We start from the raw sequence: 16,839 nt of genomic DNA, 5'->3' as shown, positions 1-16,839 counted from the left end.
GCACACATTTCATGAATGACCACGATCAGATAGTCCAGGGAGAGATTGGGGTTTATTTACTGGGCTGTCGTTTATACATGATTATGGGTTCATCCAGAAACTCCCAAGTGAAGAGTTTGATGTAGCCTGTTGATTGGGCTTTACCTTGTTGTACTGACTATGACAATTCTTGTGATTTTGGCTTAATATACAGTACTAGTCAAACGTTTGGATACACATACTCATTCCAGAGTTTTTATTTATTTAAAAAAAACTATTTTCGACATTGTAGAACAATAGAGAAGACATCGAAACTATGAAATACACAAAAAAGTGTTAAACAAATCAAAGTATGTTTTATATTTGAGACTTTTCAAAGTAGCCACCCTTTGCCTTGATGACAGCTTTCCACACTCTTGGCATTCTCTGAACCAGCTTCATGAGGTAGTCACCTGGAATGCATTTCAATTAATAACAGGTGTGCCATGATAAAAGTTCATTTCTGGAATTTCTTTCCTTCTTAATGCGTTTGAGCCAATCAGTTGTAACAAGGTAGAGGTGGTATACAGAAAATAGCCCTATTTGGTAAAAAACCAAGTCCATATTATGGCAAGAACAGCTCAAAAAAGCAAAGAGAAACGACAGTCCATTATTACTTTAAGACATGAAGGTCAGTCAACATGGAACATTTCAAGAACTTTGAAAGTTTTTTTAAGTGCAGTCGCAAAAACATCAAGCCCTATGATGAAACTGGCTCTCATGAGGACCGCCACAAGGAAGGAAGACCCAGAGTTACCTCTGCTGCAGAGGATAAGTTCATTAGAGTGACCAGCCTCAGAAATTGCAGCCCAAATAAATGCTTCACAGAGTTCAAGTAACAGACACATCTCAACATCAACATCAGGCCTTCATGGTCGAATTGCTGCAAAGAAACGACTACTACTAAAGGACACCAATAATAAGAAGAGACTTGCTTGGGCGCCAAGAAACACAAGTAATGGACATTAGACGGTGGAAATCTGTCCTTTGTTCTGATGAGTTCAAATTTTTTATTTTTGGTTCCAACCGCTGTGTCTTTGTGAGACGCAGAGTAGGTGAATGGATGATCTCCGCATGTGTGGTTCCTACCGTGAAGCATGGAGGAGATGGGATGTTGTGGGGGTGCTTTGCTGGTGACACTGTCAGTGATTTATTTAGAATTCAAGGCACACTTAACCAGCATGGCAACTATATAATTCTGCAATTATACGCCATCCCATCTGGTTTGCGCTTAGTGAGACAATCATTTGTTTTTCAACAGGACAATGACGCAACACACCTCCAGGCTGTGTAGGGCTATTTGACCAAGAAGAGAGTGATGGAGTGCTGCATCAGATAACCTGGCCTCCACAATCACCCAACCTCAACCCATTTGAGGTGGTTTGGGATGAGTTGGATGAGTTGGATCATTACTTATAATACATAGTTAGAAATAACTACTTCACCACCTTGCTGGTGATGGGTGTTTTTAGGTTGTTGTAGATATATGGACCTGACCCTGAGTCCTCACAGGAGCTGACCTTGTCACTGGGGCTGTCGACCTCTCATTGATTGAAGGAAGAGAGAGAAAGTAGTAAGGGAGAGGAAAGTGAGGGGACACACACAAGGGGAGAAAAGGAGCCGGGACAGGGAGTAATTGATCAAGAATTCTGGTGGGATGATGAAGATGTCTGTGTGTGTGTGTGTGTGTGTGTGGGGGGGGGGGGGTGCGTGTGAGAAGACCACAGTGAGAGTTTCTGACTATGAATGGAGACAGATCACTCGAGGCCGTCAGACATGTATCAGAGTTTGACGCATGCCGTTTTCTGGCAACAAGCTGTTCCAACATTAACTCTTCACACTACAAGAAGGATAAGACAGAACAGAATGGCCAATTCCATGGTCCGTGACATGTACATGAATCAAATCAAATCAAGCTTTATTTATACAGCACATTTCAGACATGGAATACAACGCAATATGCTTTACAGGAAAAAACGAATAAAAAAACAATGAAAATACAAGCTGAAATATTTACTACACAACAAACATAATATAAAAAACTAAAGAATGACAAACTGAACTACTAGAAAGCACCCTAAGGAAATACAAAGCTACAAATATGTTTTAAGATCTCTTTTAAATATGCCCACAGTTTCGGCCCCCCTCAGGTTTTCTGGCAGGCTATTCCAGAGGCTGGGGGCATAATATCTAAAGTCTGTCTCTCCATTCCTATTGGTCCTAGAATAGTTAAAACACCAGTGCCAGAGGACCTGAGGGACCCACTGGGTACATAATTTAAAAGCATGTCTGACGTGTTGGGGTGCACAATCGTGGATAGGTTTAAAAACCAATAGTGGGTGTTAAGTGGGGTTTCTCATGGAATCTAAGGGGAAACCATTGTCTTGCTCATATTATGATTTTTGGCCTCCGAGATCTGTAGCAGACATAGCTGAAGACTACACGGGCAAATGTAACATTTCGGAACAGAGCATAAAGCTCAACATCACACAGTTGAAGGCCTCCCTTGCCACCCACCAGATATACTGTATGTACAAAAACCTGTGTATAAATATGATAAACTAAGAATAATCAAATTAAATGTATACCACTGTTGGTTTGAATTGCGCATGTTGTGAAGTAGGAAGAATACATTGTTGTGTCGTGTTTTTATCTCACCTCACACTCCTACTAGTGCTTTAACCGAAAGGCTGCATGTTCGAATGTCTGAGTCGACTAGGTGAAATCTGTCTATCTGCCATTGAGCAAGACACAACCCTAATTGCGCCAGGGTCGCCGTCAATAATGGCTGATCTCTGGCCGTGACCCCACTCTCTCAGGTTCTCAGGGGGAGTGGGATATGCAACAACAACAAAAATATATAATATATAATTCACACACCACACACTTGTACAGGTTACACACTTGTACATGTGTGAAACAGGACATTTTGACTTCCTCTTCCTCTTCATCTTACAACAACCTTAACTTTGACGAGTTCCACAAGTATGACTAATATTGTAGAGACCGAAGCAGCTGAAAGACTACTCATGAAAGTGTAAGACAAAACTAAATGATCTGACTGTATAGCATATGCACATTTTTAGCTTCAGCTTACAAAATTGTATACAAAAAGAAAATCTCATTATGATATCCCCTCTCTCCTTTTTTAGCAAATGTTTGTGTTACCAACCCTGACCTTGAGCTACAGCTGCTGCTTTCATCTCCAGTGGGATTGGAGGTGGTGTTAACCACAGAATTAATCATTGAATGCATCGCTATGGTGTTAACACAGTGAGGAACAAGGCAGTAGGTCCACCACCATACTGACAGTCTGAGTCATAGAAACACCAGGCTTGGGGGGCATTTTGATGAGTTCTCACAAATTCACAGAGACTCTCACCAACCATTACACCATTCTCTAAGCTTCCACATGTTATTCTTTTAAAAAGAAGACGGGCAACTGCTGTAAAGTTACATTTAATGAGAGTTAAAGGCAATAACTGCAATGATTGTTTGGCCATGGAGGTTAGATATTTGGCCATAGGGGTTTTGCAATGAGTGTTTAGCCAGAGTTTAAGTAAATCTGCAAGGAGTTTATTTATATTTCAATAGGCAATAAGATATTCAGCAGCATCTGTTTACAGATGTAGGAATAAATTATTTTGGTAGACAAGTCAGCAGAATAGTTTCCTTTATTACATTCACTACTGTACGAGACTATGACAAACTCAATGGACATATTTTCAGAACTTTTTTTTTATAAAAAAAATATAAACGACAAAAAAGCTTTTCTTTACTGATAAACCATGTGATCATATGATATGTCCATGATTGGGGCTTTGACAAAACAGTCAACATAAAATTAACCATTAAATGTTTTTCTTAGTTTAAGGTAAGCATGCTAGGTACAGTACAGAGGATAGTGTACTTGCTTGGATGGAAAGATAATAAGGAGAGTGGAAGTGGCGTTAAGTGTAGGATATGTTCACTTTGTCTCAGATTAGATTGGAGATTAGTTGTATCACAGAAACCTACGGGCAATGCCAGACCCCATACCTGAAACAATGTGAAAAGGCTTCTTCTGCTGGCTGGATGGCTGCCTGCCAAGTGAGCTAACAAACCAAGGGCAAATGGATAATCACTATAAATTAAACAATTGGCATACAGCAAAACAGTAATGAAATGACAATATTACACGAGTGCTTTACCTGATTTGTTTTAATCTATGCCGGTGATAAGGCCCTAGTTCAATCTTTTTCAGTTGTTGAACAAAAATACATCTCAGGAAAAGGACACAATGTATCTATATTGACTGAGCCTTGTCCCTTAAAGTGAGCAACAAAATGAGTCACACAACTAACCATTGAAAGATCACATATGGGTAGCCAATATCAATTTGCACAACATTATTTTTCTCCAATGTGTTATAAAAGGCCTATCGCAACAATGACTAGCCTACCTGCCTTTGTTATTTACCTAGTACCAACCATTTAGACTACGACTAACAAAACATGTTGCACTTATTCCACATGAGGGCAACTTGTAACTCAATTTGTGTCTGGCAATATTATTGTTGTAGGCCAACTACAATGCTCCGGACATCCAAAGGTGAGAATACACTATAGAGGTGTGAGATCCGGAGTATTCACACTATGCCATATGTTAGGGAATAGTTGTCAAGGCGCCTCACTATGATTCCATTGTAGATGGGGTCTTCTTGGCAGTCAATAATTTATTGCCCGTTGATTTTGAAAGGCTTTTTGGACAGGTGGGGAAGTTATTTTTATGCATCTTATGATGAAGAATGGCAGAGAAACCAACGGTTAAATCAAAATCTAAACTATTTCGTGGGTCTGAGAGTGCCAGGGGCTTTGCTGTTTTCTGTGAGATGTTTTATCTTGATTTTTTCTCACTTGTTGACGACACTTGCTGTATCACTTTCCAACTTCATCCAGATACTTGCGGTTTAACTCCGCTTGCTCCTTCTGGCTCTCGATCCTCGCCATTTCGATCATATTTCTCAGAAGGTGGAAAGTGAGGTCGATGGAGATCGTGGGGTCGTCGTTTCTCTTGGTCAGCTCCACGAACTCTTCCAGGCTGTTGCCCTCCTCAGGCGCGCGTTGCTCCTCCAAGGGCGGCAAACTGCGCGCCAGGTGACCAAGACCCCTCGAGCCCAGGGGCGTCACCTCAAAGGGAAACTGTGGCGGGAGACCTGCCTGCAACCGGGGATTTCTTTGCAAATACCTCAGTATCTTTTCTCCTATAAGGTAGGAAATGGCGTTATCACCAGCCTTCAGCAACACCTCGTCCAGCTGACTCTTGTAGCCGTGGCCGTCGAACATTGCCAGGTCCCGTGGTCGACAGACACTGGGGGGGATGTGAGAGCTGAGGAGAACAGTGGCAAGAAGCAGGATCAGGGGAACAGGCTTCATAGTGCTGGACAGACGGACAAAACGGTGCCCTGTTACGGAGAGAGGTGTACAAATATTAGCAAAAAGCACTGGAACTCAAAGTAGACTCAAACTTTAAATTGCACGTATTTAACAATTGTGTTCAAAGCAAAAACAAATAGGCTATCACATTTTTTACAAAAATTTGTCTAAAGGCAATCGTAACATAAACAGTAATAAACAACAAACGTATCAAAATAATATGTTTCTCTTTACAGTATAAACATATGCATGTGAGTAGGCTATTTATAGGCGTGGTTAATTGTCACACAATGGATACATACATCGTTGAGTGACTGAAACAAGCATGCACGTGCTTCTTCAGCTTTGTAAATAAGTAAAATAAACATACATTGTTTTTATGATACAAAAATGACCAACGAATTGCTGTGTGTACTTGATATTCTCAATTCTGCACCAGAACTCTCAGCACCTCAAACTAAAAAGGTGAAACAAAAGAAAGCTAAATAAACCACTTACCGGTACTTTGTCTCCTTAATGCTGAAAAAGTTGCACACCGGCTAGAAAAGTGTCAATTGAGACCCCGGCCTGAAAAGTCCCGCTAAATGTCGATTGGAGAATAACGCCTCTTTCTTAAGGGTTATATATACATCCAACATCGTTCCATTGACGTCAGTGCAAGTGCATAAACTGCTTGTAAATGAGGCGACTCCGTTTGAAGTAAAGGCAAGTGTTTTGAGGGACAGCTTATTATGCTGCAAGCCAAGGTCTGCTCAATAACATTTCAAATGTTTCCATTTGAGTCATTTAGCAGACGCTCTTATCCTGAGCGTCTAACAGCAGTGAGCGCAAACATTAGACAATTTTTTTTCAGGACAGTTTGTCGATCTGATATTCTATTTTACCATACAATTCTTAAGTTAGCCTACCTCAACCTGTCACATTATCCCTAATTAAGTCCGCAAGGCAAAACCAGTTCTTGTTTCACACGGTGTTGGTACGCCTCCAGTGAAACTAAAATAACAGAACGCACCGCAAAACACATTTACTTATTAAAAACAACCAATTGTGGAAGTTATAACAAAGTGATTCGTCAAAGTATAAAGCTGCTCCATGTACCATGAATCTGGACTCTGAATAAACTAGTCTAGAAATGATGAACTGTTGTCGTGATGCCTTTATGCATGGTTAAACATCTAAGCGAGGCAGAGCAGAAGTGCACAGCAGGGAAACGTGCTGAGGGCGCAGAGAGAACTGTCCATGGTACTGAAAAGGTTTATGCCCGTGATGCAAGTTCATTCTAAATGAAAACTACACAAAATAGAGGAATATTTCATATTTAGCTGATACAATCCGAGAGCTGTACAGGCTTCATTTAATATGACTGTAGGCCTATTAATGCAGTGAAAACGAATTTAAAGCCACATTTAGTTCGTTATAGAAAAGATTCCTCTTTTCAGAAATAGCCAGACTAATGGATTTGTCTGGGGTTTTTTTTCGCTTGGAGAAGTGTGGCATATTCAACAATGGTACAAAGTTGGGGTAAAAGCCACTCATCATGTCACCTTTTAAACAGAAGTTAAATAAATAATTAGATATTAAAGAACAGGCAGATATGGCTTTAATATTACAATTCCTTGTACATTTTAAAAGTATAGTGTATACAATTTAAGCTTAATACAACATTTTAACATTGTATGTTTAATACTGCTGGTAATGTCATACATTGAAATGAGAACACAGAAATCAAGTAAGCTACTGTTTAACAGCAGAGTAAGTCACTGAACAAAAATATAAATGCAACATGCAACAATTTTGAAGATTTTACTGAGTTACAGTTCATATAAGGAAATCAGTCAATTGAAATAAATTCAATAGGTCCTATTCTATGGATTTCACGACTGGGACTAAAGATATGCATCAGTTGGTCACAGATACCTTAAAAAACAAGGTAGGGGCGTGCATCAGAAAACCAGTCAGTATCTGGTGTGACCACCATTTATTTGCCTCATGGATTTGCATATCGGCCTGTTGATTGTGGCCTGTGGAATGTTGTGCCCCTCCTCTTTAATGGCTGTGCGAAGTTCCTGGATATTGGCGGGAACTGGAAACATACACGCCAATCCAGAGCATCCCAAACATGCTCAACGGGTGACATGTCTGGTGAGGAAGAAGGCCATGGAAGAACTGGGACATTACCAGCTTCCAGGATTTGTGTACATATCCTTGTAAAATGGGGCTGTGCATTATCATGCTGAAACATGAGGTGATGGATCGGATGAATGACAACAATGGGCCTCAGGAACTCGTCACAGTATCTCTGTCCATTCAAATTCCCATCGATAAAATGCAATTGTGTTCTTTGTCCGTAGCTTATGAATACCCATACCAGAACCCCACCGCCACCATGGGGCACTCCGTTCACAATGTTGACACCAGAAATCAGCTCGACCACATAACGCCGTGGTCTGCGGTTGAGGCAGGTTGAACGTACTGCCAAATTCTCTAAAACAACGTTGGAGGCAGCGTATGGTAGAGAAATGTACATTCAATTATCTGGCAACAGCTCTGGTGGACATCCCTGTAGTCAGCATGCCATTGCACGCTCCCTCAAACCTCGAGACATCTGTAGCATTGTGTTGTGTAACAAAACTGCACATTTTAGAGTGCTCTTTTATTGTCCCTAGCACAAGGTACACCTGTGTAATGATCATGCTGTTTATTCAGCTTATTGATATGCCACACCTGTCAGGTGAATGGATTATCTCGGCAAAGGAGAAATAACAGGGATGTAAACTAATCTGTGCACAAAAATATTTGAGAGAAATAAACTTTTTGTGCATATGGAAAATATCTGGGATCTTTTATTTCAGCTCATGAAACATGGGACCAACACTTTACATATTGCGTTTATATTTTTGTTCAGTATATATGTCAACTACAGTCTGCCTGACTATAAACTTTTCCTAGCATTAATAGTAACTTTATATACGCTATATACGCTACCTTTTTCTTTATTTTACTATTTTCTATACTGTAGAATAATAGTGAAAACATCAAAACTATGAAATAACACATATAGAATCATGAAGTAACCAAAAAAGTGTTAAACAAATCAGAATTAATTTTATATTTCAGATTCTTCAAATAGCCACCCTTTGCCATGATGACAGCTTTGCACACTCTTGCATTCTCTCAACCAGCTTCACCTGGAATGCGATTCCAACAGTCTTGAAGGAGTTCCGACATATGCTGAGCACTTGTTGGCTGCTTTTCCTTCACTTTGCGGTCCGACTCATCACAAACCATCTCAATTTGGTTGAGGTTGGGGGATTGTGGAGGCCAGCTCATCTGATGCAGCACTCCATCGCTCTCATTCTTGGTAAAAAATAGCCCTTACACAGCCTGGAGGTGTGTTGGGTCATTATGCTGTTGATAAACAAATGATAGTCCCACTAAGTGCAAACCAGATGGGATGGCGTATCGCTGCAGAATGCTGTGGTAGCCATGCTGGTCAAGTGTGCCTTGAATTCTAAATAAATCACAGACCGTGTCACCAGCAAAGCACTCCCACACCATAACACCACCACCTCTATGCTTTACAGTGGGAAATACACATGCAGAGATCATCCTATCACCCGTTCACCCACACCTGTTTGAACCAAACATCTCAAATTTGGACTCCAGACCAAAGGACACATTTCCACCGGTCTAATGTCCATTGCTCGTGTTTCTTGGCTCAAGCAAGTCGCATCTTCTTATTGGTGTCCTTTAGTAGTCATTTCTTTGCAGCAATTTGACCACGAAGACCTGATTCACATAGTCTCCTCTGAAAAGTTGATGTTGAGATGTGTCTGTTACTTGAACGGTGAAGCATTTATTTGGGCTGCAATTTCTGAGGCTGGTAAATCTAATGAACTTATCTTCTGCAGCAGAGGTAACTCTGGGTCTTCCTTTCTTGCTGCTGTCCTCATGAGAGCCAGTTTCATCATAGCGCTTGATGGTTTTTGCGACTGCACTTGAAGATACTTTCAAAGTTCTTGACATTTTCCGTATTGACTGACCTTCATGTCTTAAAATAATGATGGACTGTCATTTCTCTTTGCTTATTTGAGCTGTTCTTGCCATAATATGGACTTTCTGAATACCCCCCTACCTGGTCAAAACAAGCTCAAACGCATTAAGGACTACCTCATGAAGCTGGTTGAGAGAATGCCAAGAGTGTGCAAAGCTGTCATCATGACAAAGGGTGGCTATTTAAAGAATCTCAAATATATTTAGATTTGATACTTTGTTTTTTGTTAAACACTTTTTTGGTTACTAGATGATTCCATATGTCATATTTCATATTATTCTACAATGTAGAAAATAGTACAAATAAAGAAAAACCCTTGAATGAGTAGGTGTGTCCAAACTTTTGACCAGTCTTGTAGATGTGACAAACTTTCACAAAAATCTTTCACTATGCAAAAGTTTGAGTTTCAAGTTTCTTAATTTCTTCTTTTTAAAGTTTGAATATTTCATAGTGTTTGTTAACAATTTTTTTCCTGACCGCTAACTTAAGTGTGCGATTCACAGCTTTCTGGATTCAGTGTATCACACTATTTGCAGGTGTAAAAGTCTCATTGATAGTCCTATATGTGTGAGGTAGGGCGGGTCCTGAAATATCCATCACATCTTATTGGCTTTCCAGGACAAGTAGGAATTCCAGCCGATAGCTACAATCTGGACCACAGCCAATCTGCAAGACAAGAGTTCAATACTGACACGTCACAGCTGAATAAATATATCAATGCCATTGAATAGATCAATGTGGAAATAAAATGTATATGGACTACATTCATGTCACTAAACCATCCCAGGTGCTCACCGATGGTGCAGTGGGATAAAATAGAAGTTTGCAATCTGGACTGCAGGCCATAGCTGAAAAAGAGCGGAACACATTCAATGAAACATTACAGAGTGGTTCATACCGTAAATAATATTTTAAGCCTTTCACAGGGATAACTTACATAGTAATTTGAGATCAAGGCATCTGTGTAGTCCTGCAGAGAATAAGATAGACACAGAGACCTTTACGTTAGAGCTTAGAATGATTGTGTATTTCTAATAAAACTGACCCTCACCCGGATGCCTTCTTCCAGTTCACACCTGTGTTGACCTCTAACCCTGACCAGGTAGGTAGGGGCTATCAGTCAAGCTGTGAGGGGTTACAGTATGTGTTGGCCCCCATCTGGGCCAGTCACAGTGACAGCTGACAGCTCAACACCATAGTCTCAAGTTAACAACTGTGGGTCAGTGTCTTGCTCCCTCACATCACATGGCATATAAAACAACCAGCCATCTGGAACAGCCAGGACCCTACTAAGCCTGGCCCATCTCCCTAAAGGTCAAAAATGTCTTTATTGGGAAAGACTAGGTGTGTAAAATAATCCAATGTTCCCAGAAATGTTGTCTTTGGCGTAACAGTTCCTAATTACTAGAAAAAAAGGCACCGGCCACCTGGGGTGAAAACACAGCAGTACTACAACATCAGAGACACACGGTGGCGTTACCAAAATCCTTCCCCTTTGGAGAGCGGACATCTTTCATTCTTCTTCTAGGGCTGAAGAGACAACTAACTTCTTTGAGCTCACGAGGCTGCAGTTATGCGTCCATGGAACTGTTTGGCCAGCGCACACCATATGCTCACTTAATTATGACACACTGAGCTCTGAGCATGTCATAAAACCATCAAACTGTCACATAATGAAAACGGTAATAGGTAGACGAGTTGTTAGTACTTGTTTTTGTGTTCCCAGGAGGCAGTGTGCGCTTGACCTTTTTGCTTCAGTGTCAGCATTCAGCAGCGCGGAGCAGAGCGACTGACCGTATGTGTAGAAGAATGGCTGCACTCAAAATGGACATCTCCAACCTTCACGTTTCCAACTCATTCATCGTCTCATAAAGGAGGGAGGTCAGAGCTATGACATACATTTTGATCTAGCTCTACAGGAGCTATAGAGGAGGTAGGTAGTGTAGCATCTGAGTGGCCATCAAAATAAGCCACATTAATAACCAAGTGTTCCCGGGGGAGAGCTTGACCCACACTATAAGATGAGGTGAAGTGAAGTCATAGTTGGGATGGGCTTGTGACGTGATTTGACACCAGAGCGGCTTGCCACTAGCTATTGAAGAGCAGGGCTGAGGACTGAGGAGGATGCTGCATATGGAAGATTCCACGCCAGGAAGGCACCAAAATATTTTTGGTATCTCAGATTGTTCTGGCAATTCTCACATAGAAACTTGATTGGAAGGAAGGATGTTTGTTATTCTTTTTACATTTGTATCACAAACCATTTTTGAGAAAATCATGATGAAAGTGGCCATTTTAGGCCCTTTTTTATACATGTCTCCTGTAAGACTCCATGAGCCATGAACCGCACATGATACAGACAACATCTTGGTGTCCTTATACTCCTTACAGTATGTGCTAAAATATGGAGTGTCTAGATAGTGAAATACAATTTCACATTAATTTATTCAACATTAACAATATTAATATCTCATATCTCATTATATTTGGAACAATATTCTCTTCAAACACGTCAAATTTCCAGACTGGGTACTCTTAAAGATATGACCCATTTTATACATAGACATTGATATCATGGTCATTAACCATTTACATTCAGCAAGTCACCAGCAAAAGAAAGTGTGTACTAGAAAGTGTGTGCCCTCAAGCCTAAAGGGAAGCAAAAGTAATTCCACTACCCAAGAATAGTAAAGCCCCCTTTACTGGCTCAAATAGCTGACCAATCAACCTGTTACCAACCCTTAGTAAACAATGCTATTTTACTATTTTGCTATTTTACTGTAAACAAATTGACAACAGACTTTCAGCACGCTTATAGGGAAGGACATTCAACAAGCACGGCACTTACATAAATAACTGATGATTGGCTGATAGAAATTGACGATAAAAAGATTGTGGGAGCTGTATTGTTAGACTAATGCAGCTTTGGACATTATCGATCATAGTCAGCTGCTGGAAAAACATATGTGTTATGGCTTTACATCCCCTACTATATTGTGGATAAAGAATCTAACAGAACACAGAGGCAGTTCTTGGAAGCCTCAACAACATAATCCAGGTAGAATCAGAAATTCCCCAGGGCAGCTGTCTAGGGCCCTTACTAATGACATGCCACTGGCTTTGAGTAAATGTATGCAGATGATTCAACACTATACATGTCAGCTATTACATTAAGTGAAATCAATGCAACACTTAAAGATCTGCAGTTAATTTCAGAATCGGTGGCAAGGAATAAGTTAGTCCTAAATATTTTTATTACGAAAAGCATTGTATTTGGGACAAATCATTCACTAAACCCTAAACCTAAACTAAATCTTGAAATAAATTATGTGGAAATGTAGGAAGTTGAAGTGACTAAACTGCTTGGTGTAACCCTGGATTGTAAACTGTCATGGTCAAAACATGTTGATACAACAGTAGCTAAGATGGGGAGAAGTCTGTCCATAATAAAGCATTACTCTGCCTTCTTAACGACACTATCATCAAGGCAGGTCCTAGAGGCCCTAGTTTTGTTGCACCTGGACTAATGTAAATGTACACGGAGAGCTAACATTAATAAAATACATGTAAATCTCTCCTGGCTCAGAGTGGAGGAGAGATTGACTTCATCACTACTTGTTTTTGTAAGAAGTGTTGACATGTTGAATACACTGATGTGTCTGTTTAAACTACTAGCACACAGCTCAGACAGCAATTCACCTCCCATAAGACATGCCACCAGAGGTCTCTTCACAATCCCCAAGTCAAGAACAGACTATAGGAGGTGCACAGTACTACATAGAGCCATGACTACATGGAACTCTATTCCACATCAGGTAGCTGATGCAAGCAGTAAAACCAGATTTTAAATCCAGATTAAAAATACACTTTATGGAACATCAGGGACTGTAAAGAGATGCACACAAACAGGAACATGCATACGCACACACACACACACGCACGCACTCTACACACACACGTACATTGTAATATTGTTGTATGGTGGTATCATACATTTTGTATTGTAGATATGTAGTGGTGTAATAATGTTATATGATATACCGTTTTTTATTTGTTTTATGTGTGATGTAAGTGCCTTAATGTGTTTGGACCCCAGGAAGAGCTAATGGCTATCCCTAATAAATACAAATACAAAATACATTTTTCCATTCATTGTGTTGGTGGTGCGCATACAATTAATCATAACTTCAACAGTAGCAGAGCACCAACTCTGACAATTTGATGTACTTAAATAGTAAAAACTTTTGAGGTAATCATATTCATATTTTTTTATGTTGAATAAATTAACGTGAAACATTTTATTTCAGAATCTAGACATACTCCATATTTTAGAGCATACTATAAGGAGTATAATGACACCAAGATGTTGTCTGTATCATGTACGGTTCCCGGATCATAGGGTTTTACAGGAGGCATGTATAGGTCTGAAAAGTGCTTAATATGGCCACTTCCATCATGATATTCTAAACCATGGTTTGTGATAGAAATGTAAAAAACATGTCAAACACCCTTCCTCCCAATTCAGTTTCTATGCGAGAATTGCCAGAACAATCTGAGACACCCAAAATATTTTCGAGCCTTCCTGGCGTAGAATCACCCATATGTCTGCGAACATTCCCACGTGTCACTAATGTCCTTTTTAACTAGTACTGTCTATCAGACTAAGTTCCATCTGGCTTTAGATGGGGAAGGTGTGGTCACATTATTGCCTTTCATCAAACATTTATTTCACATCACAGCCTTGCCTAATGAGCACAATTGCCATTTGTTTTCTGTCTATTCTGACATTTTGGTGACTGCCCTTTCGGCCTCATTTAAACTCAAGAGCCTTTCTTACATAAATATTTGATGGTCCGCCGAGCAAGAAGAACGGTGGATGAAACCCCCCCCACACAAACACAGAACCTTCTCTAAGACATGAGTCACCAGCGCTATTTCAACCCTCCTTCCCTTCATTCCTTCATGGGAGAAAATAGCTTTAATTATACTGGGGCAGAGATGGAGGTCACTCAGCTTGTTTCCTGGAGAACACAGAAGAGGAGTGGAAAGGAGTTCCTTTCAGTTTGGGAGCTACAGGGGTAGCTACAGGGGTCTGACAGTCCCTGGGCTCCAAGGTCAACGCCACACACCTCTGTCTCAGACCACATGTTGATTTTTTGTGATTACAAAAATCAGCATGTACAGTTGGAGTCGGAAGTTTACATACACTTAGGTTGGAGTCATTAAATCTCGTTTTTCAACCACTCCACAAATTCCTTGTTAACAAACTATAGTTTTGCCAAGTCGGTTAGGACATCTACTTTGTGAGTGACAAGTAATTTTTCCAACAATTGTTTACAGACAGATTATTTAATTTATAATTCACAGTATCACAATTCCAATGGGTCAGATGTTTACATACACTAAGTTGACTGTGCCTTTAAACAGCTTGGAAAATGTCATAGAAATGTCATGGCTTTAGAAGCTTCTGATAGGCTAATTGACATCATTTGAGTCAATTGGAGGTGTACCTGTGGATGTATTTCAAGGCTTACCTTCAAACTCAGTGCCTTTTTGCTTGACATCATGGGAAAATCAAAAGAAATCAGCCAAGACCTCAGAAAATAAATTGTAGACCTCCACAAGTCTGGTTCTTCCTTGGGAGCAATTTCCAAACGGCTGAAGGTACCACGTTCATCTGTACAAACAATAGTACGCAAGTATAAACACCATGGGACCACGCAGCCGTCATACCGCTCAGGAAGGAGACGCGTTCTGTCTCCTAGAGATGAACGTACTTTGGTGCGAAAAGTGCAAATCAATCACAGAACAACAGCAAAGGACTTTGTGAAGATGCTGGATGAAACAGGTACGAAAGTATCTATATCCACAGTAAAACGAGTCCTATATCGACATAACCTGAAAGGCCGCTCAGCAGGGAAGAAGCCACTGCTCCAAAACCGCCATAAAAAAAGCCAGACTATGGTTTGCAACTGCACATGGGGACAAAGATCGTACTTTTTGGAGAAATGTCCTCTGGTCTGATGAAACAAAAATAGAACTGTTTGGCCATAATGACCATCGTTATGTTTGGAGGAAAAGAGGGAAACTTGCAAGCCGAAGAACACCATCCCAACCGTGAAGCACGGGGGTGGCAGCATCATGTTGTGGGGGTGCTTTGCTGCAGGAGGGACTGGTGCACTTCACAAAATCGCTGGCATCATGAGGAAGGAAAATTATGTGGATATATTAAAGCAACATCTCAAGACATCAGTCAGGAAGTTAAAGCTTGGTCGCAAATGGGTCTTCCAAATGGAAAATGACCCCAAGCATACTTCCAAAGTTGTGGCAAAATGGCTTAAGGACAACAAAGTCAAGGTATTGGAGTGGCCATCCCAAAGCCCTGACCTCAATCCTAATCCTAACTTGTGGGCAGAACTGAAAAAGCGTGTGGGAGCAAGGAGGCCTACAAACCTGACTCTGTTACACCAGCTCTGTCAGGAGGAATGGGCCAAAATTCACCAAATTTACTGTGGGAAGCTTGTGGAAGGCTACCCGGAACGTTTGATCCAAGTTGAACAATTTAAAGGCAGTGCTACCAAATATTAATTGAGTGTATGTAAACTTCTGACCCACTGGGAATGTGATGTAAGAAATAAAAGCTAAAATAAATCACTCTCTCTACTATTATTCTGACATTTCACTTTCTTAAAATAAAGTGCTGATCCTAACTAACCTAAGACAGGGAATTTTTACTAGGATTAAATGTCAGGAATTGTGAAAAACTGAGTTTAAATGTATTTGGCTAAGGTGTATGTAAACTTCCGACTTCAACTATATATATTTGCAACTCATGCTTAATGTATGTTATTTAATGATCTTATTCTTTGATGTTTAATGTATGTTTGATTGAAATCAGTGGAGAAAAGCCATGATGAGATGAGCCTTACCCTCTTGAGCTTGGCAACGTTCTCCTCCACAGTCAGTCCATTCAAGGTTCCAGAGATCCCCAGGAAGGCACCCAGGAAACACGGTGCAAAGCCCAACTGTTGATACATGACAAGAACAAACACTGTTTTATCGGTCTGTGTACATGTGTGTGTCTGTGTGATGTTTGTGTGTGTGTGAATGTACATGTTTATATAAATGTTAATGTGTGTGCAAAACGAGTGGGAAAAAAACTCAGTGACATAATGGAAGCATACCTTTTTCCATGGACACTGTGCATAAAAATAAGGATGCACACTGGCCACTATTAAAAGGTTTCAAAAGAAAATTGGATAATTGCAATGATTATGATGAGTCCAGTTGGGCCCTGAAAGTAGAGGGCCTGTAGGATGTTTTTACCTCTGCAGGGTTCTGCATATAAGCCAA

At 40.4% G+C, this 16,839-nt stretch overlaps 2 protein-coding genes across 3 annotated transcripts in view; both read right to left on the bottom strand.

Moving 5' to 3' along the window:
• Nucleotides 1-1,817: 1,817 nt before the first annotated feature.
• On the bottom strand, nt 1,818-6,540 carry LOC109866149 (UI). Its single transcript, XM_031800904.1, has 2 exons — nt 5,931-6,540; nt 1,818-5,461 (listed from the first exon to the last, which is right to left on the bottom strand). The coding sequence occupies exon 2, from the start codon at nt 5,430-5,432 to the stop codon at nt 4,935-4,937; it is 498 nt and encodes a 165-aa protein (XP_031656764.1). The 5' UTR covers nt 5,433-5,461; nt 5,931-6,540; the 3' UTR covers nt 1,818-4,934.
• A 3,161-nt stretch (nt 6,541-9,701) lies between these two features.
• The window catches only part of mpv17 (mitochondrial inner membrane protein MPV17), a 29,570-nt gene continuing 22,432 nt past the window's right edge, over nt 9,702-16,839 (bottom strand). Inside the window, exons 5-8 of one of the 2 annotated variants that reach the window (XM_020454707.2) lie at nt 16,416-16,511; nt 10,424-10,456; nt 10,282-10,334; nt 9,702-10,152 (exon numbers count right to left, since the gene is read on the bottom strand). In XM_020454707.2, the coding sequence (XP_020310296.1) occupies nt 10,083-10,152; nt 10,282-10,334; nt 10,424-10,456; nt 16,416-16,511 (252 nt within the window). In that variant the 3' untranslated portion in view covers nt 9,702-10,082. The remainder of the gene's footprint in view (nt 10,153-10,281; nt 10,335-10,423; nt 10,457-16,415; nt 16,512-16,839) is intronic. The other variant, XM_031800903.1, reaches the window with a different exon arrangement.

This window comes from Oncorhynchus kisutch, linkage group LG21 (genome assembly GCF_002021735.2).
Source record: "Oncorhynchus kisutch isolate 150728-3 linkage group LG21, Okis_V2, whole genome shotgun sequence".
NCBI classification, from domain to species: Eukaryota; Metazoa; Chordata; class Actinopteri; order Salmoniformes; family Salmonidae; genus Oncorhynchus; species Oncorhynchus kisutch.
This window is presented reverse-complemented; position numbering and strand designations above follow the sequence as displayed.

Bases quoted from the DNA above. Each gene is read 5' to 3' on its own strand.
- LOC109866149 (XM_031800904.1), bottom strand. From the start codon at position 5,432: ATGAAGCCTGTTCCCCTGATCCTGCTTCTTGCCACTGTTCTCCTCAGC.